Source organism: Dendronephthya gigantea, unplaced genomic scaffold (assembly GCF_004324835.1).
Source record: "Dendronephthya gigantea isolate DGI-Jeju-01 unplaced genomic scaffold, DenGig_1.0 000036F, whole genome shotgun sequence".
NCBI lineage: Eukaryota > Metazoa > Cnidaria > Anthozoa > Malacalcyonacea > Nephtheidae > Dendronephthya > Dendronephthya gigantea.
The window spans coordinates 1,851,662-1,875,895 of record NW_021163046.1 but is presented as its reverse complement, the minus strand read 5'-3'; the positions used below and the strand labels follow the sequence as shown (position 1 = coordinate 1,875,895).

The window sequence follows — 24,234 nt, the reverse complement described above, 5'->3', positions numbered from 1 at the left end:
CAATCTCATTCAATAATTGTTTCATCATTATTCGATAAATACAAAATATCAATCATATCTACAAATTATAGTTTGTGTGGAATTCTTGAATCCAGAAAAAGCCGGGTTTTGAAATATAAAATGGCGTGGTTTGCCACAGTTTATAAAATCTTATTTACAACATATTTGAATGAATTAACCTTACGACACAGCTTTCAATGAATTAACCCTACGACACAGCTTAGATTTTGCAAATGTTTGACGTCGAAGATCGACTTGATTTTAAATACAACAAGACGCCTGTTCTGGCGTTAACTCCGGCGTGGCGCGCACGTGCCAGTCTTCAATATAAAGCTTCTGAACATAAACAATACAGTTCATATTCATTTAGATGTCTTGCGAACCTAAATGTTGTTCGATCGCGAAATTCAGAAGCACATCGTACTTTAAAAAGTATAGAAGTTCAATTGTTCAAAAATGTAAATAAAACGCATGATACATTCACTTTGTCTTACACTTTGCCTTTGGAATTCGTGCTTATATAGTTATATTAAATTTTCAATCCTGTGCAAACTGCGACGTGTCAACACGCCCATACACGGCCACATCTTGTTAAACAGCGAAATAGCACCGATATTATTAAAATAGGACCAGAATCTACATGTATTAAATGTATTCTTACCCCAATTCAATTTAAACTTAATCGAACAGCATCAAAAGAACGGTTTATTTGTTCCTCTTGGAGGAATTGCCGTATCATGCGAGGGAAATCAAATCACGCATCGGAAAATTAGCCAAAGCTGTGCACCACAACTCTTGGGAGACAAGACTGGGACATAGATAAATCCAATCACATACACATTTCATTGATTTCAAATACTAGTATATTTCGCGCCATTACAGACTTGCGACGACAAAAATAATTAAAAAAAAAATAAAAAAAACCAAAAAAAAACAACAACACAAAACCGAGGCAAATTTTCAACTCCGTCGCTGACGCCGGAGTAATAATAATTTTTATTGAATCCGTTTTGATTTGCGTGATAGAGAGATTTTTAACACGTGCGTCACGCCTTCATGATTGAATTCTAAAGTCTCTCGGCAGAAGTTCCTGACTAAGCTAGGATCCAAGAACGTCAGTTGACGGGATTTCACGATCACGATTTCAAAGCAAACGCTGGCCAAAATCTGACTTAATAATTCTTAATAAAAATTATGGCGTTCAACTACATCCAATAATTATTTATTGCTCGCCGCAAATACGTCAATTTCTATTATCGTGGAATTTAAATCAAGCAGATTACGCACCTGTTCCAGGTTGTTGTATGAAGTAGCCACGTCAGTATGGTTCGCCTCGAATTTCTGTAATTCAATTTCCAACGCACGTTGATAATAATCATTAGCAAGATCAAAATCACCTTTACTTCTACACACATCACCGAGGTTGCTGTAGGAGATAGCAACATCAGTATGGTTCGGTCCTAGTCGATCCAATTCAATCTCTAACGCACGTTGATAATAATCATTAGCAAGATCAAAATCACCTTTACTTTTACACACATCACCCAGGTTGCTGTATGAGGTAGCAACTTTTATATGGTTCGGTCCTAGTCGATCCAATTGAATTTCCAACGCACGTTGACAATAATCATTAGCACGTTCAAGATCACCTTTACTTTTACACACATCACCCAGGTTGCTGTATGAGATAGCAACATGAGTATGGTTCGGTCTTAGTCGATCCAATTCAATTTCCAACGCACGTTGATAATAATAATTAGCACGTTCAAGATCACCTTTACTTTTACACATATCACCCAGGTTGCTGTATGAGATAGCAACATTAGTATGGTTCGGTCCTAGTCGATCCAATTTAATTTCCAACCCACGTTGATAATAATCATTAGCAAGATCAAGATCACCTTTACTTTCACACACTGCCCAGGTTGCTGTATGTGATGGCAACATTAGTATGGTTCGGTCCTAGTCGATCCAATTGAATTTCCAACGCACGTTGATAATAATCATTAGCACGTTCAAGATCACCTCTACTTTTACACACATCACCCAGGTTGCTGTATGAGATAGCAACATTAGTATGGTTCGGTCCTAGTCGATCCAATTCAATTTCCAAGGCACGTTTATAATAATCATTAGCACGATCAAGATCACCTTTACGTTTACACACATCACCCAGGTTGCTGTATGAGATAGCAACATTAGTATGGTTCGGTCCTAGTCGATCCAATTTAATTTCCAACCCACGTTGATAATAATCATTAGCACGATCAAGATCACCTTTACGTTTACACACATCACCCAGGTTGCTGTATGAGATAGCAACATTAGTATGGTTCGGTGCTAGTCGATCCAATTGAATTTCCAACCCACGTTGATAATAATCATTAGCAAGATCAAGATCACCTTTACTTTCACAGACACTGCCCAGTTTGCTGTATGTGATGGCAACATTAGTATGGTTCGGTCCTAGTCGATCCAAATCAATTTCCAACGCACATTGATAATAATCATTAGCACGTTCAAGATCACCTTTACTTTTACACACATCACCCAGGTTGCTGTATGAGATAGCAACATTAGTATGTTTCGGTCCTAGTCGATCCAATTGAATTTCAAACGCACGTTGATAATAATCATTAGCACGATCAAGATCACCTTTACGTTTACACACATCACCCAGGTTGCTGTATGAGATAGCAACATTAGTATGGTTCGGTCCTAGTCGATCCAATTTAATTTCCAACCCACGTTGATAATAATCATTAGCACGATCAAAATCACCTTTACTTTTACACACATCACCCAGGTTGCTGTATGAGGTAGCAACTTTTATATGGTTCGGTCCTAGTCGATCTAATTGAATTTCCAACGCGCGTTGACAATAATCATTAGCACGTTCAAGATCACCTTTACTTTTACACACATCACCCAGGTTGCTGTATGAGATAGCAACATGAGTATGGTTCGGTCTTAGTCGATCCAATTCAATTTCCAACGCACGTTGATAATAATAATTAGCACGTTCAAGATCACCTTTACTTTTACACATATCACCCAGGTTGCTGTATGAGATAGCAACATTAGTATGGTTCGGTCCTAGTCGATCCAATTTAATTTCCAACCCACGTTGATAATAATCATTAGCAAGATCAAGATCACCTTTACTTTCACACACTGCCCAGGTTGCTGTATGTGATGGCAACATTAGTATGGTTCGGTCCTAGTCGATCCAATTGAATTTCCAACGCACGTTGATAATAATCATTAGCACGTTCAAGATCACCTCTACTTTTACACACATCACCCAGGTTGCTGTATGAGATAGCAACATTAGTATGGTTCGGTCCTAGTCGATCCAATTCAATTTCCAAGGCACGTTTATAATAATCATTAGCACGATCAAGATCACCTTTACGTTTACACACATCACCCAGGTTGCTGTATGAGATAGCAACATTAGTATGGTTCGGTCCTAGTCGATCCAATTTAATTTCCAACCCACGTTGATAATAATCATTAGCAAGATCAAGATCACCTTTACGTTTACACACATCACCCAGGTTGCTGTATGAGATAGCAACATTAGTATGGTTCGGTGCTAGTCGATCCAATTGAATTTCCAACCCACGTTGATAATAATCATTAGCAAGATCAAGATCACCTTTACTTTCACAGACACTGCCCAGTTTGCTGTATGTGATGGCAACATTAGTATGGTTCGGTCCTAGTCGATCCAAATCAATTTCCAACGCACATTGATAATAATCATTAGCACGTTCAAGATCACCTTTACTTTTACACACATCACCCAGGTTGCTGTATGAGATAGCAACATTAGTATGTTTCGGTCCTAGTCGATCCAATTGAATTTCCAACGCACGTTGATAATAATCATTAGCACGATCAAGATCACCTTTACGTTTACACACATCACCCAGGTTGCTGTATGAGATAGCAACATTAGTATGGTTCGGTCCTAGTCGATCCAATTTAATTTCCAACCCACGTTGATAATAATCATTAGCAAGATCAAGATCACCTTTACTTTCACACACACTGCCCAGGTTGCTGTATGTGATGGCAACATTAGTATGGTTCGGTCCTAGTCGATCCAATTGAATTTCCAACGCACGTTGATAATAATCATTAGCAATATCAAGATCACCTTTACTGTAACACACATCACCCAGGTTGCTGTATGAGATGGCAACATTAGTATGTTTCGGTCCTAGTCGATCCAATTGAATTTCCAACGCACGTTGATAATAATCATTAGCAAGATCAAGATCACCTTTTCTTTTACAAACATCACCAAGGTTGCTGTATGACATAGCAACATTAGTATGGTTCGGTCCTAGTCGATCCAATTCAATTTCCAACGCACGTTGATAATAATCATTAGCAAGATCAAGATGACCTTTATCGTAACACACATCACCCAGGTTGCTGTATGAGATAGCAACATTAGTATGTTTCGGTCCTAGTCGATCCAATTGAATTTCCAACGCACGTTGATAATAATCATTAGCACGATCAAGATCACCTTTACGTTTACACACATCACCCAGGTTGCTGTATGAGATAGCAACATTAGTATGGTTCGGTCCTAGTCGATCCAATTTAATTTCCAACTCACGTTGATAATAATCATTAGCAAGATCAAGATCACCTTTACTTTCACACACACTGCCCAGGTCGCTGTATGTGATGGCAACATCAGTATGGTTCGGTCCTAGTCGATCCAATTGAATTTCCAACGCACGTTGATAATAATCATTAGCAATATCAAGATCACCTTTACTGTAACACACATCACCCAGGTTGCTGTATGAGATGGCAACATTAGTATGTTTCGGTCCTAGTCGATCCAATTGAATTTCCAACGCACGTTGATAATAATCATTAGCAAGATCAAGATCACCTTTTCTTTTACAAACATCACCAAGGTTGCTGTATGATATAGCAACATTAGTATGGTTCGGTCCGAGTCGATCCAATTGAATTTCCAACGCACGTTGATAATAATCTTTAGCACCATCAAGATCACCTTTACTTTCACACACACTACCGAGGTTGTTGTATGAGGTAGCAACATTACTATGCTTCGGTCCTAGTCGATCTAATCGAATTTCCAACGCACGTTGAAAATAATCTGCAGCGCATTCCAGATCACATCCTGTTATACATGCCCAACCCAGATTGGCGTATGAAGTAGCAACGTCCGTGTGGTTTTCTCCAAAATGTTCTAACCGTATTTTCAGTGCGAGCTGATGGAATTCAGTGGAAAGGTTATAGTCAGAACTGTAGTAGTTAAGAGTTTTCCCAAAAAAATCGCATATTCTGCAAATTTCAGTTGTTTCAAAATCGAAACTGATGACGTATAACGCTTGATCAGGTAAAAGGCTATTATTATCCATTTGGTTCTTAAATGCTTTCAAATGCGGAATTAATTTTCTTTTATCTTCTCTATCACTGAAGTAACTCATTGTTTTTACAGCGTCCTGAATAATTTTAATAATGTTTTGTGTTTTTGTTCCGTCCTTATTTTGCATACCAGTTTCGGAAATATTATCTCCTTTAGTTTTGTTGAAAAGTGTTTTAACAGCTTCATAAACAACACGATGAAGGCGGATATCACCATCGTTACAAACTTGAACAAACAACGAGCAGTGTTTTAAATGTCGGAATAATATCCTCGGCCTCTAAATCTTCTTGCTGCTGAACATATTTTACAACAAGATCAAGTGGTAGTGGTTCAAACGATATCAAAGAGAAAAGGTTGAAAGCGTGTTCAAGAATTGTGTTATTTCCTGCACATTTTTCAACAGCTAACAGCACTGCTGTGCTCATGGTGGATGAATATGCTGCTGAATTTATCTCCTGAAGCCAATGTTCCGTTAAACCTCTTTTACCTTTCTCAAGCTTTCGTAAATAATCTCGCCAAGAAAAATCTGGGCAACTATTGGTTACTTCTCTCATATACACGGCTGCCGCGGCCATTGCCAGTGGTTGACGATCTAACTTCTCCGCCACCTCATCTAGTATTGGGTCATTGGCTTCGGTACGCGATAAGAGAACAAGCAGTTGGCGACACTCTTGGTCATTCATACCATGAATAAGTGAAATATGCTTTGTTGAGATGCTGTCTTGTGGAGCTGCATTTGTGTTTTGCGTTGTTAGTATAACTTGGCCGTCCTTCCAAACTTCGTCTCCTTTTAAAGGGAGTAGTGGGGATATGAATTTTAGATTTTCCACATTGTCTACGATGATCCACCACTTTTTCCAATTGTTAATTCTGCAAGATATTTGCGATCTTAAATCTTTGATTTTCTCCTCTTTAGTTTTAGATGAACTTGAAACACTTTGCAATGCGCTCTCGTTACAATTCAGCCGACGACAAAAATCTTCATATGAATAAAAAAGAGAATCTAAATCTTTTCCGTTCAATGTCATTACAAACATTGCTTCGTCCTTCACATGAACATCTTTGCAAATATCTTCACAAACTTGTCTGGCGAGTTGAGATTTTCCACTGCCTGGATTCCCAGAGATGTAAAAATATGTAAGTTTGCCATCGTTATCACTGCGCAACTTTTCAATATCTTCTCTTATCTCGTGTATCTTGTCAGAACGGTAAACGACTTCATGGGCTGGTTCAGGGGGAAGAATTATAAATGATGCAAACAGGTTTTTTATTCGAACGACCTCGTTGATTGACAGTCTCAATGCACCCAATGCATTCTCAACTTTTGTAGTCATGGTTTGAAAGTTTTTATTCGTTAGCGTTTTGTCAGGTATATTATGAGTTATTTCATTTCGCAGTTTTCGAAGAATATCGATTTCAGTCTTTTCTTTTGTACTAAGACTACCACCGATTGAGTTGGAATAAAGAATTGCATCAAAAAGTACGGTACAATCCCACTCATTTGTATTTCCATTTTGAAATTTGGACTGAAGCATGGTCTTATTTGGCCTTGCTCGTTTTTTCTCCAGATTAAACAACTGACTACCACTGACGTTCGTGTCATCCCATGCTCCGAGAGATGCCTGGTAACGTTTGTTCCACTTCTGAATAAAGAAATCCCTCAATTCCTTCCTTACAGCATCAGTGACAATGTAGTCCGCTCGAATGTAGTTTTGGCTTTCCTCGGTTTCCCATGGCAATCCGGACATTCTTGTTCCTAGAAATATATAACAATTTAATCTAAATATTATAAGGAGCAAAATGGAACGGTCTTCATGAAAATTTTTCCTTTAAAAAAAACGCGCGCAGGAGAAGGAAAATATTCCATTTTCAACAAAATAGGACTTAGTTAAACCACTCTTCACGAGAATTCTTTATAAAAGAGTTTTGCCATATTTGCTACTAAAAGATTAGAAAAACTAGAATTGTCTATCAACAAATAAATGCATTCTTCTAAACTAATTTTCGACCAGTGAATTGGTGTTTGCCCAAGAAATCCTATTCATAGTTGTGATATCAATCATTGGAACGGCTTTTTTTCAGGTATGGGTGGCGTTAAGTTGTTAAAGTCGTTTGTTTTATACGAAACATTGCGCTGCCGTATCAATAGGCATTTGATTTAAAGACATTTTGATCATTGTAAATTGACGGGAACCTTTTTGAAAAAACTTCAACTAACTCAAAAAATCTATGAAAAGCTTGCAGCTTATAAATTCGGGCTTCGTTGATCTGTATATTTGTCGAATTTAACGTATTATCAGATCAGAGATAACGACAGAAATGAGACCGTATCTTGAAAAGGCTATGCAGGCCTCCTGGGTTTTCGTTTCTGATTATCTGTTTTTATTAAGTATACGGTATCTAGACGTTTTCTACCAGTATATATGATGAGCATCATATATGCACGTGGGGTGGACAATTCATTATGTATAGTTTTCATGGTAATTTTGGTATATTGGTATCTGACCAAAAAGACATCGGGCATTTCGATATATTTGATCATGCTTATCGCAAAAGGTGATGATAGATCTTACAAAAATTTCGACACAATAATTTTTTAGAGATTATTTCAACTACAAAGCGGAAATAAAACTCTGCATGAAAATCGTAGTCTGCGGTGCAGATGCTTCGAATTACAAAGGAACACGCGCATATAAGCGACTGCGCATTGGAGCGCCGATCCTTGTTCAGTCACATGGACACTTTCAGAAATTAATATTCGTGCAAATATCATAATTAGCAATGATTATTTATGGCGTCTGCTTCCCCTTCGTGCATTCTGTGTTTTCGGTTTTAACAAAACCTTATGATCGAAATTTTGTGGGCACTCGACAATAAGTAAGGAGATTGAAGACCTTTTTTTGTCGTTCACTCAACCTCTCAGCATATATACAGTGCGTGCCTGAGAACTCTGCAGCAAAGATAAAACTGCAAGAAGAAGCTCGACGATATCATTCATATCAACAGTAATCTTTTGCGTCAATACCGTGAAAAAGAAGGACAAAGGGGACTTATGGATAAAACAAAGGCGACTGCCAAACGAACATTGTCGTTTGATGGAAATGAAGACCCAGTAACTCTACCTATTGTTCGTCAAGGCGAAAGCACACACTGTTCTTCGTCTCCTGTCGAATATTTTCAACCTAAGTCAACCTCGACGCCTCGAAGACGGCAGCATGAACATGTTGACGCTTCAAGTACCACTGTATCCGTTAATGGGCGATGGAAAAGCAAAACTTCGTCTGGAATTTTGCGGGGAAATCTAAAATCGTTGGGTAAAATGTTGTGCAGAGGAACATACACAGAAGTTGCCCGGGCAGCCTGGTTCTGTGAAAAGATCAGAGAAAAGATCATCATTTTATTTTTGAAGGGGATAGATCGAGAGTGTGCGGACATGTTTTCAAGGAAGAATCAAAGTATTTTACGCAACACTGGTTAAGAGGATATTGTTAATTTCTCCTTAACAAAACTTGATGGAGAACTTAAAAAGCGAACACCTTTGCTGAGAAGTGTTTTAATTGCAGCTTGCGTCCGCAAAAGTAGCTTGGAAAGAACCCAGTTATATTGAATGCCAGCTGTGTGCATGGCCTTGTCAATCAATCTGCATGAAAAATAACCCTTCATATATGACATGCAGTCGTACACAATTTACTCGACACAATTTTTATCCAGCACGCAGGATTGATGGTATGCTATTATCTACTACTGGCTGTAGTGTATTAAAAATATTTTCATATTCTAGTTTTTTCACCCTCATTTACTATTCTGACAACGGCAATATTAAATTGTAGGACAGCCCTTGTATGCAGTTCCAGTAACCATAACAATATCTACATGGTTATAAGTAATGCATATATGTTACTATGTTCCTCAAATTTGCAAACATATCAAAGAGTAACTGATTACTTGTATTTTGCACAAGTGAATATAACTAATTCTATAATGTATTATGCTGTTATATTAACCTTCATGTGAATAATGTGGACAAACTATAATCGCTATACTAGTTCCAATGACTTGGTCAAGAAGAATATCAGAAAACAATGGGATATTCGAAACACGATCGACTTTCCATACCCATGCAGTGCTCGCACAGAAGTAAAAGTTATTTCCTTCAAAAAAGGATCTTGACCTTGACCTGATCCTCGAAAAGGTTTTCGGTTTGAAAAAAATAACTTGTCTTACGGCATCTTCGAAACATTTACCTTGTAACTTCACTCCCTGGATAAACGCTATGTTTACAACAATGATTCAAAATTATTATGAAACAAGACGCCGGCTTAGGCGAACACTCGTGCTGTAGAGATTCAATAGCATTACTTGTGAGACACAATCATGTCGTGTTGTGGGAAACCTATAGCGTAAATTAAGGCTTTGTGGTTACCTAGGCCTGGGAGGATATTATATGGTAATTTACAGTTGGTACGGTATTTAGTATATAGACATTTCTTGTGTCATCGATATTCTGATAAATTCATGGATCGGTGCAATTCCAGGGTCTTTACTCTGTGCACTGCTTGTTAAGATTGTCAGATTGTCACTTTGATATAAACTATTATGGCAAAAATTTGACAAATGAAATTTGACTACTCAGCGAAAGGCAAATAAATATTTACAATATAAAACTTTCAAGAAAATCGTTTTAACCTTTTTCAGAACTTACAAGACAAAAATTATCACGCAAGTGTTTTAAACGCTAAATACTCAAAAAATAAATAATATACATTTACATTATTATCACAATTCACAAATGCCGTACGGCGATTATAGGTATAGCCTAACAATCCGCACGGCGTGAGATAATACTGTTTATTATATGGATGATATTATATGGTATTTTACTTAAGAATTAAAAAACGAGTCGCGTGCCTTTATGGTGTAATAATGCACGATGGGGGAATGTTGGGAGAATACGAGAGAAGCTTGTAAAACACGAGGCGTAGCCGAGTGTTTTACAAGCTTCTCGAGTATTCTTCCAACATTTCCCCGAGTGCATTATTACACCATAAAGGCACGCGACGAGCTTTTTTAATTCTTTTATAATATAAGAAGAAATTATAGGGCAACAACAAAGTTTATTTATTTGATCAATAATGAAATTCTCCTTACATGTTATTTAAGATGTTGCTTAGCAACAAAAACTTCAAAGCCAGAGCGTGCATTATGGCCTCACAATGCACGCGCGGTAGCCAATCAAATTGCTCGTTATATCATACTTATATTATAATGAGAACTAAAACACTCGTAGAACTCATACGTCACTACATCCGGGACCAGGTGTGCGTATTTTCCGTATGTCATGTTTAGGGGTGACATAACGAGTTTCGAAAATTTTCCCCGCCATTTTCTTTGTTGTTGTGAAAATACAAATGGCCTTTGGTTCGTATATAAAACGAAATTAACGTTAGAAATACAAACAAAAACACATAAGACATCCTTAGATAAGTAAAAATTAGTCTACTTTAATGTTTAGGTTATAATTAAAAAAAAATTGCTTTTATAATGGTCTTCCGCGGCTAATTTTCTTGTCGCCTTTGGGTGTATTTTTTTCACTCATAACTTAGTCCATGCATATAATAAAAAGAACATTACACGGTTTGCTCGAAGATATGGATTTTATGTTCTCGTGGCAGGAACAATATCTCACTCTTTCGCTGCGCTCACTCCTGAGATATTGTTCTTGCCACTCGAACATAAAATCCATATCTTCTCGCAACTGTATAATATCCTCTATATCAATGCCCCGGTTGTATAAAAAGGTAGTTAACGTTTAACTATAGTTAGTGGCTGAATTGGCCAATCAGAATAATGTATTTTCTAGTTAACTAAGATTTATCTACTTAAATGTAGTTAAGAGTGTTACACAACCCGTCCCAGGTATTTAAGTATCATTTATAAACATTTGAACGTCTAAGCCTGGCCTGCCAAAACATCGATGATAAATCTTGCTTTCATATAGCCGGAATTTAATAGTAAACATCGCACCAAACAATATGTAAACGTTGCACCGTAGTAATGTGTTCTGTGCATATATATTTTTTATCTTTCGTATATTGTTTGTAAAATGTGGCTTGTATTGTCAGGTATCGTCACTCCTTGCAGCAGTGCCCATGTTGCGAGATTTCTGATTTCGATACAACTGCGCAATGCCTTACTGGGTCATCGAGGTCCAAAACGCGCCCTCACACGACGAAACCTAGACTCCCCCAGAGCACGAGTAATAATTACAATTTGTTCATAAATTAACAGCGAATCACAAGCAGTCACATACGAATCCCATTCTTTTGGGAATACTAACGTGACTGAACAAGGATCGGCGCTCCAATGCACAGATGCTTATGCTTGTGTCCTTAATTGTAATTCGAAGCGTCTACACCGCATGCAGGCTAGAAAATCATCGCTCAGCGAATGATTCGTAAGAGTAAATTTTGACGAATCAACAATCTTTTGAAATATATACACGGGCACCGGGGAAAGATAAACTGCAAAATCTTCTTCGCTGATCGCAGCCAGCCACACACATATCAGTGTATATACAATCAAGCAATGAGTCAATTGAGACTCGTGATCAAAACAATAAACACAAAATATCAAATTCAAATACAAACCTCGTTTTGTACAACACAGGATATTATTGCTCTATTACCAAAGTGTTCCTCGAAAGACACAGTTTTTAATTGAAGGGTTAGTCTTTATTTACAGTCTAATAATTTCGAAACGAATTACTACGAATGTTGTACAGCCTTCAGGGAATTCCAAGCTATTTGATATCCTGTCTTATGGAATGTGACTCGCGACCAAAACAATTAACACAATATATATCAAATACTAACCTCGATTTTATTTCATGTTCAACCAGGATGGAATTGTTCTATTAACCAAAGTGTTCCTTACAATGATCTCAAGATAAAATTTTGAATGATTACGGAGAAGTTAGAAATCGGAAAACCCGGTCTTCACAGTTTTGTCATTGTAATATACATAACTGCTATTTATAGATAATTAAGCTTGGACAATAGAATTAGAACTGATTGACAGTTAGAGACATACAGACAACAAGACGCCGTTCTGGCGTTAACTCCGGCGCACGTGCCAGTCTTCAATATAGAGCTTCTGAACATAAACAATACAGCTCGCGTATTGTTTCGCATACATATTCGCATTTAGATGCCTTGCGAACCTAAATGTTCGATCGCGAAATTCAGAAGCACATCGCAGTATAGAAGTTCAATTGTTCAAAAATGTAAATAAACCGCATGATACATTCGCTTCGTCTTACACTTTGCCTTTGGAATTCGCGCTTATATAGTTGTATTAAATCTTCGATCCTGTGCAAACTACGCGACGTGTCAACGCGCCCATACACGACCACATCATCTTGTTAAACGGCGAAATAGCAGCGATATTATTAAAATAGGACCGAGTCTACATGTATTAAATATATTCTTACCCCAATTCAATCTAAACTTAATCGAACAGCATGAAAAGAACGGTTTATTTGTTCCTCTTGGAGGAATTGCCATATCATGCGAGCGAAATCGAATCGCGCATTGGAAAATTAGCCAAAGCTGTGCACCACAACTCTTGGGAGATAAGACTGGGACGTAGATAAATACGGTCACATACACATTTTAAATACTAGTATATTTCGCGCCATTACAGACTTGCGACGACGAAAAATAATAAAAAAAAAAAAAAATAAAAAAAAAAAAACAAAAACAAAACAAAACCGGGGCGAATTTTCAACTCCGTCGCTGACGCCGGAGTAATAAGATAGAAAGTGTATGAGAGCGAGAAAATGTAAGAGCACATGAAAAGTAATATATATAATATACAACCTCGTACCCAGGGTCTTCTGTGTTCACGGGGCGCGGAACTACGCGACGAAGACCCTGGTCGGGGCTGATGACGTCACAGCATGGGAATCTATCGCCTCAGGGGGTGTAAGAAAAGATATCATATTACATGCTTCCACTTTTCATGCTTTCATTCCGGTTTCCGCCATGTTAGACTACATCGCATTTTTATCTTGCTTGGAATTTGCTCTTTTAAATAGTGTATACCAAAACACTATTCTAAAACCAAAACAAATTATTTGTCTGGAGAACGTCTATCTTGAAAAAGATGTGATGTGTGTTTTACCAACGGGCTATGGGAAGTCTTTGATTTTTCATCTGCTGCCAATGTTGTTGTTCGCCAAATTCAAGTTGCTTGGCGATTTGCGTTTTTCATGGAGATCACGAGGCCTTTCTGCGACAGTAGTGAACTCAATTGTTATCGTTGTGTCGCCATTGAACTCTTTAATGAGTGATCAAGTATCTCGCCTGAGCATGAGCGGCATTAGATCGTCGATTATAAACGTGAAGGAAGCAAGAGAAGGTCAAATAACGTATGGTTCAGAGGATAGTGATGACTTAGAAACTAGCGCTGAAATCGATTTAAGCCATTGCGAAGAGGAAAAGCTATGCGATGGTTACTATCAAATTGTTTTCGCCCATCCAGAGACACTAATCTCGAGCAAATATGGGCGTAATTTACTTTTGAGCAAGCCATATCAAGAGAATGTTGTGGCAGTTGTGATTGATGAAGCTCATTGCATAGTTGACTGGTTAGTAAACAATTCAAAAAGTTCAATTCTGTTTAAACCTGTTGTCTTTATCTAAAATTATTCTTTTACTTTGTTACTACTCAATACTTAACACTATGTATTTTGATTTACATTTTTTAGGGGGAGTGACTTCAGACAGGACTACAGAAGGTTGGGTGTCTTATGTGCCTTATTTCCTCACGTACCTGTCATTGCAATGACTGCCACTGCTTCTCATGCAGACGTCAAGTGTATTAAAGATTCTTTGGGGTTAAAGAAATGTAAGAATGTCATCGGCAATCCAGATAGGAAAAATATTTACTATAAGAAAGTATTTCGAACCGGGCATGATGTTGACACCATTGAATCAATCCTGATGCCAATTGCAAGTGATCTTTTGCAGCAAAAGATTGCATACCCTCTAACTATTATATACATTTCATTACGTTTGTGCGGCTTTGCATATAAGCTGTTTGAACATGTTCTTGGAATCGAGCAATACTTTCCCTCTGGTGCAACTGCAATTCCAGCGAATAGGCTATTTGCACAGTATCATTCTCCACAGACTAATCAAATGAAAGAAGAAATCCTGAGGCAGCTCTGTTCTGGAAAAAGTACAGTTCGCGTAGTCTTTGCTACCGTAGCAATTGGGATGGGGGTGGACATACCTGACATCCGCCAGGTTGTGCATGTTGGACCCCCCTGCACTGTGAAAGAATACTTTCAAGAAACTGGACGTGCTGGTAGGGATGGGAGGTCATCATTTGCTGTATTGTATTACAACAACAGGGATATTGGCAAAAACAGAGTTGGAATGCAAGACGACATGCGTGATTTTTGCTCAAGCACTGACTTATGCTTAAGAAAGTTATTATTAAAATCACTGGATTACGAATTAGATACAGTCCATAAACCATTACACTTGTGTTGTTGTGTATGTGAAAATCTTTGCAAGTGTTCAACTTGCTTGTAAACACCTTCTTATGGAGAAACTGTAAGCTTCAATAAAATTTATGTTGTACAGCAAATTCAATAAACAGTGCACATGGAATAGAAAATCACAGTGTCGAAACCTTATGATAAAAGTGTTCATGTAACTGATCATGCATTCTTTCAATGTAATATAATCTTAGTTAAGCAGACAAAATTTGCACAAATTTTAAATTGAGATTGCAATTAATGTGTTTACTGAATCATAGTTGAATATGAAACAATAGTTTTCTAGTACCATATACTTTGCACTTTTGACCTATATGAATTATATACAAAGAATATATACAAAAATTATCATGGTACTTCTATTACATTATCTTGTACATATTTGTTAATTAAAGTTCATGCGCACTTCACAAACAACATAACGGTTTAATGGTTTTAAAACTAGTTCTCATGCAAAGAAAAGCCAATAAAAACCCAGCATACTTCTCTCATAAAGTGCTACCCATAAACTGGTAAGATTTGTTGTCAGTTAGATTAAGCATTAGGCATCGCCATTGCTAGAAGCTTAATTGGCATAACTAATATATATATATATATATATATTAATATATATAATATATATATATATATATATATATATATACACCCATTTGCAAAATGTTGGCCGCAGATAGATAGATAGATTCTCAAAGTCTAATTAGAATTGCATAAGATTACATTTGCATGGGATTTCAATGGTGACTCCTGCACTTGGGACACAGGACGTACGGTATATATATATATATATATATATATATATATATATATATATATATATAGTGAATTAATAAATGGTCACAGGGCACTTCACCAGTCATGGGTTAAACAAACATTCTAATTTGAAACAATTCTCTTTCAAGCAGTTCACTCATCCTGACTAGATTGTTCAACTGGATAATGCATTGCAATGTTTTTCTTGTGGCGATCAATCCATTCCTTAAATTTAATTTCATCCAATGAATGGGTTGGATCATGTGAGATGCCATCAAAGCTCTCAAATGATCGACCATCTTCTTCCTTAAAAGGCCTTAAGCCTCTCAAGTCCCTACTAATAACTTTCTCATCCTCAGTGGATGATTTGTGGGTGTGGGATCCTGATTTTTTGGAAATATTCACCTGCTCTTCAAATGCTTCAACAATCTTCGCAACACCTCCAGATGCTTTACTTGCTCTCTCAATTGCTCTCTCTGTCTTGTTGGCACCCATTGACCTGATCAACTTCTTCATCTCGCAGTTTCTATTCTCCTGAAAGAGATCAATCTCAATGTTGCGACCAATGCCACCTCTCCAGTTAACTGTGGCAGCCCATTTGCAGCGATGAGCCTCAGCTTCCGACAATAACACCTCACCCTGGAAGATGTTGATCAACATTTCAATGGCAAATTCATTAAATCCAGGTGTTGCAAAGAAATGGGTCAACAGCTGCTTCCTAAGGATTGAAATGTATTCACCATTGCCAGAGGAAACAGCATTCTTGAAATCAGCAAGCAACATGAAAGATTTAAGAATGTTGACACCATAGCACCAAACACCATCGGTCACCTCAATTTCCCCATGGAAAATATATTCATCGAGAAACTTGTCCAGAGTTTCATTGATGTATGTCTTCATGTAGCTTTCTTCTAAGACGTAAACACTATGAGGACCGTTCACTGTTGGTTTGCACTTTGCATCATCCATTTGGAAAAATTCCAATAGGGCTTCGATAACAAAGCACTTACCAACACTGAAGAACAGCTGCTCACAGTCCTCATAGTGTTTAACGTCAACCGTCACATTTCTGCGATTTAACTTCTCTCTAAAAAAGCGAAGTGTTCCCCTTTCTCTTCCTGAATTCTTGTACAGCTTTTTGAAAATTGTCTGAAGAAATAAAATAACCTTGTTTTATATTTTTGGAACTAAACCTCATTTCAATAGGGTACCATAAAATGTTAGCAATATAGGATATTGCAGAGGCTAGAGGTTGTAACAAGTCTACCAAAGAAGTAAAAAACTTATTCATAAAAACTTATGATACTGTTTAGGAACATTTTACAACCTCTAGCCTTCTTTGAAATAGGATTGGCTAAAATCAATACAGACACAGCATCACATCAGAGAGTCTGCAGTACTAGAATAGCTACTGTTGATACAAATACACTCTTTGTACTCAATTTACATGAACAATTTATGATTTTTTAACAATATTATCTTTGTCCCAGAAGAAGTACAACTATAAATTAGTAAGCATACTGTACCTTCAAAAAACTTCTCTTTGTATGCCAGTCGACAATGCAGAAAGGGTATAAATGGTCCAACCTCTGCCTTGCGGAATGGCACCCAGCTCTTAGATCTTTTGCCCCAGCAAATCGAACCCTTGTGAGTTGATCACCAAAACATGGGATTTTCACCCCATGCAATGGATCGCTGTTAGAATGAACTGGTGGGACATGAGAAGCAGGTTGGTCAGGCCTGGATGTGGTTCCAATTGTGGGAGTAACATCTTCCAATGTATCAGGGTCTAGGGAACATAGTCCAGCTGCTGCATAGATCTCGTGTGTCCACTTTTCAAGTTGATCCAAGACATCAACACAGTCAGAATACTTTTTTTCGTCTTTCATCACTACAGGCATTGTTAAGACTTCTGACTTTCTTGCCATCTCCTTTTCATACTCACAGTTAGTTCTCGCAGGTATATAGTCTCTGAACATTGCAAAAGCAGGGAACTGATCAAACAAAATGTTGGCAACAAGTATTTTGTACCGGTTCCGAATTGCATCAGATTCCAGTTGATTGATTTCCACAAGTTGATGGACATCGCAATCTTTCAGAAATTGCTGTGGACCAGAATCAGGCAATCTCTTATCAGGAACCCGGTTGAACACAATACTTGTTGCCACAGCATGAACACTTCGGTTTTGGACATCCTGCCTCATATCATGGGCTTTCTCTTCCCAATCAATATTGTCCAAAACATAAACAAAGGAAAGTCCACTCTTAACTAATTCTGCTGCTCGGTCGATGAAGTGCTTGCCAATGTCTTCCAGAATTGGGTATTTCATTTTCGGCTCCAGGCATAATCCATATTTATGTAGACAGGCAATCAGCTAAATGATACAATGAACAATGCTCAATATGTCATCTCCCCTACCTTTTCCTTTGTCCTACGTTAGAACCTGTCTAATGCATTGCAAATACAAAGTCATGTCAAGGAGAGTAATACAATTTAAAATTACCACATATGACATGTTAGTCACTAATGCACATTAGTGTATTTATTATGTAGCAAAGGTATAGGCTAGCTGCAAGCATCAGGCAGTAAAACAAAATAGTTGGTTGCAATTTGTAAAAACAATGGCAAATAAGTAAAACAACTCACATTTACAGATGCCTGGCCTTCTATTAGCAAAACTGAATTAATGCGTTGAATTCTGCTTGATTCATGGCACCGCAGGAAGTTAATAATGCCATAAATAAGGCAGATAGCAGGATTCTTCTTTGCAGGATATAGGGAGCTTTCCAACAGAGTACATAGGATGTTGTTCACAGTTGGACATCTTGTTGACAACTCTCCTAGCACCTCTGACATCCAGGTGTCTGCAGACATTCCATCAAAGCCTCTTTGTCTAAGGACAGATGGCTGACTCCTTCTGGCAACATGAATCAGTTCTTTGTTTGCCACAGCTAAGATTTGATCATCACTCTTTAATATAATAATAATATTTAAATATGAGATTTCTTCCCAGCTTTTCAAATTTACTGTTAAATAAGTATTTAGGCCTGTGATCTACATGTGTAAAAATCATCATGTTGATGCTAGTTGTTAAAAACAGGAGTGAACAATGTTGTGCTGCACCCTGCAAACAGTATTGTTAACAATGTTGTTGAAACTTGTTGAACTATCAATGCTGTTGCAGCTTGTTACAACAATATTGCATCAACACTGATGATTCAACAAGGTTCAACAACATTGTTAACAATACTGTTTATTGGGTGCAGCACAACATTGTTCACCCCTGATGCAACAACTTGATCAATTTTTGGCCGTGTAGGCTTTGACATGCAGATGCAGGTTGCAAGGTCATGACCTGTATACTGTGTGTATTATACTGCGTGTATTTAATAATAAAGCAAAATAAACAAGTTCCGAATAGGCAAGACGTTTTAAAGCTGGGACGTTCAGCGTGTTGTTTTGATTAGTATATAAACACACAGTATTATAAATACAGGATTTATTATAGAGGAAGGGAGGAACAGGAAAACATGAGTATAACGATATAACATGTGGCCACGCATGTGGCATCCTAAGTCATCATGAATATTAATGTTTTTTAAATATTATTACAGCGCTAAATATTCAACAATAAATACTAATATTGACTATTATTAATACATGTATATTTCATGAAAGTAAACTTACAGTTAAAGGTGGTGGCGATGAAGTGAGACTCGACTCTGATTCACCTTGGCTGATGTTAAAGTCGATGCTGCGACGTCGCGGAGTTCCAACTAAATGAACTTTAGCAGGCGGTTTATTGACCGAAGGCGATACATCAACACAACGTTTTGCTCGGATAGATTCTTGTAACACGCGCTGAGTTTCCTCGATAACGGTCTTGAACTTTATCGCGTTGGTTAGTCTCCGATCACAAGGCGCGCAAATTAGGTGAGGAAGGCTATCGTTTTGTGGCAATTTACCACCATAAATACGCTCGGCGTTGCGTAGAACCGCCTGATTTTGAGAACGAAACAAATTCCTGCAGTGTTTCGGGTTAGTAACAGAGTTACACAGTCTACAGCGAGAAATACTACCAGTCGAATCGGTTTGTTTCTTGTAAAATTTTTTCGGCGTGTCTTTGCTAGCCATCGACTCGATTAAACTGAGCGGTTTCGAGCGTTATGGGCGGCCGTTACCACCAAAAATGTTACACGTGTGAAATGAATGGACATAAACAGAAATCATTCATAACAAACACGAATGATTCAATGTGTTTAGAAATGCTTGAACATATTGTAGTAATATGACTGGACAAAACAAGAAATGACTCGTTCAAAGTTGAAACGATTCACTTCACTGTGTATTAATTCGGCTATTATTGAACTGATTCGTATGGACCAAGTGAAATGACTTGATGTATTTTGCAGTGACGCAACAAGTCGTATAAGAGTGACCCAGTAAGCTGTCAAATAATTCATGCTTTTTTACAGCCATCCGATGTGTTTTAAAATAGCTCAACTAAATTCGACACCATTCAACCAGATGAGACGCGATTCGATCTAATATGCGACAATGTAACTCAATGTGAAACGGCCCAGTTAAAGGCGGCGTCGTTCAGCTAGATGTGAACAGATTCAAAATCATGTGAAATCACTCAAATAAATGTGAAATCACTCAACAAGATGTGAAATGGCTTCACCAAAGGTGGAACGATTCGCGTCCAAGTGAAATGACACGGCATATTTTGATTTGACGTAACTTGTGCGTTCTTGACACGTCTTGTTGTAAGTTGATTCATCATGTTGTGAAGTGAATCAACAAGATGCTTCCATCTTGTTATTTATACTTCCTTGAAAGAAATTTTACGGAAATAAAATCAAAATATGGAAATTTGCCGCATGTTTATTGAAATGAGATATCGTTCAAAGTCCTTTCCGCAACTCACACTTCGACGTTCGCACACCGTTATTTTGTATCGCGACATTTTCCAAGCTTTTTTGCATTTTGTTGGCAAATATTTTTCCCCTGGAAGATCTCAGTATAAAGGTATGTTTCAAAGATTTATACTCTGTTCTTGAACAATATCTCCTTGTTATTTAGAGTAAATTATTTATAGAAAACGGCCGGGTAAAGGGCAAAGGGCCATGTGTGCGTTTGCGCTTTCAGGAGAAAGAAAGTGCGAATTGTTTATTCGGGAAAATATGGCCGGAAAATATGGCTTAAAAATATAAGTTATACGTTAAAGAATTGTCACTGATTTTTCCATGTAACATTTGAAATAATTGTATTTAGGCTGACAGGGCTAGCCGGGTTAACCATGTGGCAGATGCGGAATATGCCGCGGGCCTCGCGCTTATGGGGGCATCGCGCTTTACTGTGCCGAGCTCGTTTTAACGAAAACACACCCATTTTATATCCTTTGCGCACTTAAGGTACTCGCGCATTTAGGGTCTTCATGACTAACGCATTCAGGGCTCCTACACTCTTTAGTTAACCCAGGAAAATATAGATCCCCGTTAGTATTTAATCTCTTGTTGCGCTGTTATATGATCCTGTTTACACGTGTTGCCGACCTGGTCCTGTATCGGACCATTGTCTCCTGTATCATGTTGCAGCTACAGTGTTACTTCTGATTTACTTCTTTTACACTCAAGAATGCATTAAACAATTCCTAAGACGTAATTACATCCAAAAAATGAATAACAGATAAAACAAAAAACAATTACCAAATTTGTGTGTCTTTGAATTTAAAAGTTTTCATACCAGGGGATGGGGGCCCGCGCCAAAAACCTGCCACGGGACTCGCGCGATGTTAATCCGGCCCTGTTTAGGCTCCCTAGCAGATGATAATGAAATAATTTCAACTTTGTGTTACGTTTCAGCTGTTGGTAAAATCCTTAAAGTGTATGCAACAATGGTGGGAATATTACATTCAATATTCATTTAAAATTATGTTAATTGCTTGAATATTCTCAAAATTATACAATTGTACATTATGGTGTCACCAAAATTTTATTTTAAAGATTTTTTTTATTTTTTAGAGTAATAATGTGGACACAGTAAATGCATTAATGCAGGTTGTGCAGATGCTGCATCCTATAATAGGGCTTATCCTCCGTTGCGCTTTTCTGGTGGCTTTCAAATTTTGGTGAGTCAGGAAAAGGAAAGAAAGAAGTTGAAAGTAGTTTCGCATGGCTCATGCAGTACGGAGCAACTGAGATGCTTTGGCAATGGCCGAATATACATACGACCGCTTCAAAGAAGTATTCCTTTGACGGAAACTGTGCGTTTTCATGAAGAAAAAGAAATATGCTTATCATGCGGTGAAAGCGTTTCAGTTAGTGAAATGAGTGAGCATCTACAAGCTTGCGAGGTAAGTTTAGATATTTCAGATAATCCACCGCTCCCATTGTAAATGCTAAGACAAATTACATCGGCCGAAGGAAAATGACAAACATGTTTTTGTTTAACAAACTATTTAACAATTTCGACAGCATTATCATTCTGCAAATGAGCATGAAACTGAAGAGGGAGACGAGAATAGCCGATATGGAATTAACAGTGAAAGGTATCAATTCTTCATAGCATGTTAAAACCTAATAAGACTATAGTTTGCAACTCTATGTGTACGAACTGTTTACAATAAAACATTGGAAATTCAATTAAAGCAATAGTAATGGAACTTCATTTTTAAAAAATCATGCTTTATACGGTATTTGGCTACAGGTGGTACACCATCTCATTTGTTCTTGAATTTATCTTTAGAAACGACGTCGTTCAAGTTACGGATGATGACACGTTAATTTCAAATACAACCTCTTTGCCGCTAAACGAACAGATCGCCCCGACACAATTAGTCTCTAATACTGACGCGAGAGACAGTGACCTGGATTCATTAGCACCAGTTCCTCAACCAAATGAAACGTTGGAAATCGAGGACAGCAATCGCGCTGAACTTGAAAACAGGTATTACCCAAATAGAAAATTTCAATGATACACGGAATCAATATCCACACCGATGCAATCAAAACCAATATATATTTCTTTCATATTTAAACATTTTTAATTCTGTTCTTAGCGTGGAAGTAGATCCTATGGCTCTGCCATACGAAGAACACCTACGAAACGCCATCGACGCAACACTAAAAGCAACGTACGTATTATTGCAAAGCTTGCTTGTAATCATCAATGAACGATATTTTTATGAGCGGAATTTTTTTATAATATTATTGCAGAACTGCAAATGATGACCCTGTCCAAGTTCTGCGAACCTTCTCTTGCCACTTTCTGCGGGGTCGTCCCCTCGATGTTATGGACCCAACGGTGCAACTTGAAGGTGAAACAACAGATGTTTTCGTTACGCGGGAAAACATTTACGAAGATGGCATGGACGAGTTGTTGGGTGGACTTGGTGTGAGCGATCCTAGTCTTCCTTTAGAAGTCACGTTTACTGGCGAGTGCGCACAGGATCTAGGTGGTCCTCGGAAAGAGTTCCTAGGTGCAATGACCCGCGAGATAAAAGACCATTTATTTGTGGTTGGCGGCGATACCTATACCTTACGCCAAGATGTTGTCGCCGAGACTCGCAGATACTTCTTTGGAGCTGGTCTTGTATTTGGTAAGAGAACTTATTATTATTAAACTGCAACTTACAACTACGTTCAAGTTAATGTCTTTGTTAACCCTGACTCTGTTCATTTAAGGTTACAGCATGTTACAAGGCGGACCGCTACCGTGTTTTATGCACGAAGAATTACTGACCAAACTTTTTGGTGTTCATGCAGAACAACTGAACGACGCCGAAGAACAACTTCGCAACGGCTTTTCGAAATTTGGATTAGTAGAGGTAATTACATTTGTTATACTGCCATAGAACACTGAGTACAGAAACAATTAAAAGAAGTGTATTTATGATTTATGTGTACCCGTTACTTTCATAATCATAAAAATTCTATTTAATTTTAATATATTTTTATTTTCAGCTCATCAAGGAAAGACCATCGATGCTCTTCCTATTACGAAGAACAGCATACCATCCGTTGACGTATCCGAGAATCGTAAAGATTTTGGCGCCAAAATTTTCAGAGCAGGGTTCCAACAAGAGGATGAAAGAGAACAGGGCATACAGGCTTTTTTTGAATTACGTCAAAGAGGTTGCTGGTATGTTCATATTTTCTTTCGTTCTGCACGTTTTATCTAATTAACTTTTTACCTATATAACACTTTTTATTTAATCCTTTAGCTGGGAGGCGAGAAAATGTATCGCTAGGCGATGTCTTAAGATTCGCCACTGGTTCAGAGGATGAGCCTGTTCTGGGTTTTGCAATCCAGCCTGCTTTGTGTTTTAGTGACGGCACGCGTTCGTGCCTACCAACCTCCAACACATGCATCAACCTTTTACGGCTGGCTATTGGTGAAATTCTTCCTGAAAGTCAAGATGAAATGTTCCAAAAATTTGATTTAGCTTTCAGCAATACCCATTTTGGAATGGCAAGCTTATGAGAAGTA

General features: G+C 37.8%; 4 protein-coding genes and 1 long non-coding RNA gene across 5 annotated transcripts; 3 read left to right on the top strand and 2 right to left on the bottom strand.

Annotated features, from left to right (window-relative positions):
* Nucleotides 1-1,909: 1,909 nt before the first annotated feature.
* LOC114525914 lies at nt 1,910-12,540 on the bottom strand. Its single transcript, XM_028547372.1, has 6 exons — nt 12,298-12,540; nt 5,662-7,181; nt 4,094-4,493; nt 3,603-3,841; nt 2,344-2,575; nt 1,910-1,962 (listed from the first exon to the last, which is right to left on the bottom strand). The coding sequence occupies exons 2-6, from the start codon at nt 7,171-7,173 to the stop codon at nt 1,910-1,912; spliced, it is 2,436 nt and encodes an 811-aa protein (XP_028403173.1). The 5' UTR covers nt 7,174-7,181; nt 12,298-12,540.
* Nucleotides 12,541-13,305: 765 nt separating this feature from the next.
* On the top strand, nt 13,306-15,569 carry LOC114526038 (ATP-dependent DNA helicase Q1-like). Its single transcript, XM_028547530.1, has 2 exons — nt 13,306-14,072; nt 14,193-15,569. Exons 1-2 carry the CDS (start codon nt 13,468-13,470, stop codon nt 15,022-15,024), a joined length of 1,437 nt encoding a protein of 478 aa, XP_028403331.1. The 5' UTR covers nt 13,306-13,467; the 3' UTR covers nt 15,025-15,569.
* Nucleotides 15,570-15,773: 204 nt separating this feature from the next.
* Nucleotides 15,774-19,897, bottom strand: LOC114525978. The gene is made up of 4 exons (XM_028547452.1): nt 19,429-19,897; nt 18,388-18,711; nt 17,267-18,115; nt 15,774-16,889 (listed from the first exon to the last, which is right to left on the bottom strand). The coding sequence occupies exons 1-4, from the start codon at nt 19,873-19,875 to the stop codon at nt 15,894-15,896; spliced, it is 2,616 nt and encodes an 871-aa protein (XP_028403253.1). The 5' UTR covers nt 19,876-19,897; the 3' UTR covers nt 15,774-15,893.
* A 21-nt stretch (nt 19,898-19,918) lies between these two features.
* LOC114525977 lies at nt 19,919-21,834 on the top strand. Its single transcript, XR_003687286.1, has 3 exons — nt 19,919-20,772; nt 21,609-21,643; nt 21,768-21,834. It is a non-coding gene; the product is annotated as an uncharacterized LOC114525977 (long non-coding RNA).
* An 83-nt stretch (nt 21,835-21,917) lies between these two features.
* Nucleotides 21,918-24,228, top strand: LOC114525912. Its single transcript, XM_028547371.1, has 8 exons — nt 21,918-22,099; nt 22,221-22,294; nt 22,492-22,692; nt 22,805-22,879; nt 22,962-23,344; nt 23,430-23,572; nt 23,709-23,886; nt 23,969-24,228. Exons 1-8 carry the CDS (start codon nt 22,073-22,075, stop codon nt 24,226-24,228), a joined length of 1,341 nt encoding a protein of 446 aa, XP_028403172.1. The 5' UTR covers nt 21,918-22,072.
* Nucleotides 24,229-24,234: the final 6 nt, after the last annotated feature.